Source organism: Orbicella franksi, chromosome 1 (assembly GCF_964199315.1).
Source record: "Orbicella franksi chromosome 1, jaOrbFran1.1, whole genome shotgun sequence".
NCBI classification, from domain to species: domain Eukaryota; kingdom Metazoa; phylum Cnidaria; class Anthozoa; order Scleractinia; family Merulinidae; genus Orbicella; species Orbicella franksi.
In genome coordinates this window covers 37,862,745-37,866,462 of record NC_138145.1, presented here as the reverse complement: position 1 = coordinate 37,866,462, position 3,718 = coordinate 37,862,745, and the positions used below count along the sequence as shown (strand labels likewise).

Below are 3,718 nucleotides of genomic sequence, written 5' to 3'. Positions count from 1 at the left end.
TCCTTGTGAGACATAGCCACATAATAAATAAACATGTAAATTGGAATCAGGTTTACGACAAATTTGTGATCACTACTGACGGTTGGTGCATATCACACCCGAAGACAATATAATGATGAAAGACTTGTTTTCTATCTCGACCTTTCGTCTTGAAAGAATATTCCTCACGATGTCCGTACTGATCAGGCCGGACTGCTTCCAAAACAATTGCTCGTCCTAAAAAAATTCATGGAGCTGTCTAATTAAGTTTCTCCTTTGATTAATAAAAATGATTTTGTATTCAACAGAGCTTCCAGCTGCTTAAGATCATTCCCCAGTATTACATTGGGCATCCTCACAGCGCATAATTTATGACGTCATTAGCGCGCGTTCGTACACGCGCACATTGAAAACATGGCGGATTTGCCTTGATATTGAGTTCTGTCAGTTGAAAAATGGCTATAGCTCACTAACAAGTTCGGACACCCCCAAATTTTTTTCCAGTCATTTCAATCAACTAATCATTAGCTTTGCGTGAGAAGATACTGATCTGATGTCTAGTGTTGAAAATTGAATAAATAAGGAAAATAGCAGCTGCATTGTAGTCTTTTCTGTTTTGCAGTTTGATAGCCGTTGCAAGCAATTTGGTTCCAATATTTTAACAAGGATTCAGCTGTCTGTCAAAATCAAACTTAAAAAGTTTATTTGTGTCCGACACAAGTATTGACTGTAGTTTGAGACGTGTTTTCATGAGTCTGGGCTCACAAAGAGTTTACAATAACTTGGAATGCGTTCTTGTAATAAGCATTAAATAACGCTAAAATGGAACATTTTCAATGCCTCACTGTTCCTTAACGAGCATGGGCACCTGCCCCTTTTTTATTTAAAATTAAAGTTCTCGTATGATAAATATTCATTGGACAAACTTTGAACAAAAATCTGTGCGCAGTTTTATTTCGGTGGAATTACCTTAAGTTGTTGTTTTAATAAAGGAGCACTTTTCTTTCCCTTTTGTAACAATCATTTTCTCTGCAAAACCCAAACTTCTATTCCAATTCCAATTCCAAATTTCCTTACGATAAGTTTATCTTCGATCAATAAACCGATGCAACGTATTCTTTTTACTTGTCAACTTCCTGTTTAATGATTGGGGAAAATACATTCTGCCGTTTTATCAAACGGAACTATTTACCCACGTTTAAGACTACCATTAGTTCATTATATACTTTTCCTTTAGCCCATCAAGAAGTAAATAATTAAATCCTCCAACATTTTAAGCTAATAGTAGGAGTAAAACATGCTACCAATTTTTTTTTCAAACATTACTTGGCCTCACACTAGAGCTTTTAAGTATAATCTAAGTGCACTTAGAACCCACTTTGAGGGTGAAGGGGTAAAAGTTGCTTACTTGGACTTTACTTAGTGACCATGGAAACGTTAGTAAATCAAAGAAGCCAAAGTGCGCCGCCAAGTATGGTCTACACCACATTTGAGAACTCACATTCTTTCCTTGACACGTTTGAAAATTGAAGGCATCGCACGGCAATAAAGCCCTCGTTTCCCTACAAAACCCATACTTTTGTTCCAAATGCAAATTACCTTATGATTAGTTAAGTTAAAATTAGCCTCTATCGATCGATCGGTCGGCGCTGCGAGTTCTTTTTTACAGTCAACTTCCTGATTAATGTTTGGGGAAATTAATTGCACAGTTTTATTAAAGGAAACTACTTACACACGTCAGTTCTTTACAAACTTTTCCGTAAAACCACCATGGAGTATATGAATAACAAGCTTACCCATTCATTGTTTTAAGCAAATAAAATGAAGCAAAACACACTAACCATCATTTGAAACCAAGGGAACAAAAAAACAGCAGATGCTTCTCTGTTGATCAACCCGTCAAATCTGAGGAATATGATATAAGCTTCGCGATGGATGACGCATCTTGGTCACGAATTATGGCAATCATTACAAAACTTTTCTGAAAGACTTTTTTCATTCTCCTCTTTAAAACTAACACGGCCACTCTTTTGTTTTGTTTTGTTTTATTTTTGTAAAGAAAACGCAAAACAACCGATCATAAGCTTTTTAAGCTTGTCGTCAAGGCGTTGGTCGTAAAAACGTTAAAATGATGAAGTAGGAAAATAAGTAAGGCTTTTATTTCATGAGCGCAATTTGAACTGAGTCACGCCACGTTTATCTGGCTGCCTTACAATCTACGCTGGGTGTCTATAAATGTCTAGACAAGTTGCGTCAATGTTAAGTCAACATGTCATGTGAAAGATTAATCCAGGATGATTGGTCTTAAAACGATAAAAAAAACTACAAATTTGGTCATGATGTGACACTTGCATCTCAGCCTCACATGGTGCGGTTTACAGACCTCCTATTTTCCTCATCAAGTAACGATACGTTGTTATCTGCAAAGTTTAGTCGACTTTTCAATCGTTCAGTGAAACTAAAATATGATGAGAACAGAGGCAGCTACCAATAGCTCAGAGAACGCGACTGGTTCATCAAGAATTGTTCCTTCCAAGGCAGAAAGCATCGCACTGTGCACCGCATTTATTTTGACATTTGTATTTATTGTTGTAGGAAACTTGCTCCCCATTGTTCTGTTTGCAGTAGACAGGAGCCTTCGTAAGAGAAGTTTGTTTCTAGTCATCAATATGGCGTTTGCTGATCTGATGTTAGGAATCCTTTCGCTACCTATCTACATTTACAATGTTGGTTACAGTTTTGAACTTTGGAAAGGTGGTTGGTCGATGTCTTTGTCAATTTTCTACGCAATCGTTGATATCTTTTTGTCGCAGGCGTCGTTAATTTCTGCAGCTTTCATATCTGGTGAGAGATTTTATGCGATTTACTGGCCGTTTAAACACCGAACACTGTCAATGCGAGAATACCGTATTATTATTTTTACTGTGTGGGCACTGACTCTCGTCATCACCGCCCTCTTCAGTGCAACACATCTCTTGTTTTCATTTAAACGTTCTATGTATTATTGGACGCCATACGTCTTGATTCTAACAGTCATCATATGTGGTTGTAACATCGGCATTTGGAGAAAGTTTCGAAACGGAAATATCGCTTCACAACAGCAAAACAGAGACTCGCGAAACAAACGCTTAACAAAGACTTTGCTATTTGTGTCTGTTCTTGCTTTGCTAAGCTGGATCCCTTTAGTTATTTTGAACGGTTTAATTTTTGTGTATGATGTCCAAATACCGTGGAAATTTTATGACCTGGTGAACGTTATAAATTACTCCAATTCGTTTGCGAATCCAGTTGTGTACGCATTAAGAATACCTGAGTTTAGAGAAGCCCTGGTTTTGTGCTGTTTAAGAAAACCAGCGGCACCAAACATGGTAAATATTAATAGAAGAAGTAAGAAGATTTCGGCGACAGAGCTCAGAACTTTACGAACAGACAACAGTCTCCTACAGCTGAAGTTTAAACAGGAAGTTCTGGATACCAAAGTTTAGAAACTCTGAATTGATAATGTAGATTATACGTTCTTGAATTGTAAAGCCACAGCTAAACTACAAGAAAATTTTAACAAATAATAAATATTGTTAGATGAAAATAGTCAATGATTTTGTTTTAGCTTGCATCTCTTTCACAGCAAAACATTACCGGTCTAGATGCCGGTTTAGATAGGAAAATCTACAATCATGGACAAAAGCAGTTGAGACACTCCCCGAAAAAGACCTGTTTCGTCACTCTCCAATTTTCACAT

The 3,718-nt window shown here is 37.1% G+C and overlaps 1 protein-coding gene across 1 annotated transcript; it reads left to right on the top strand.

The window, feature by feature from the left end:
* Window positions 1-2,444: 2,444 nt before the first annotated feature.
* On the top strand, window positions 2,445-3,464 carry LOC145464340 (adenosine receptor A3-like). The gene has a single exon (XM_081448196.1). The coding sequence runs from the start codon at window positions 2,445-2,447 to the stop codon at window positions 3,462-3,464; it is 1,020 nt and encodes a 339-aa protein (XP_081304322.1).
* Window positions 3,465-3,718: the final 254 nt, after the last annotated feature.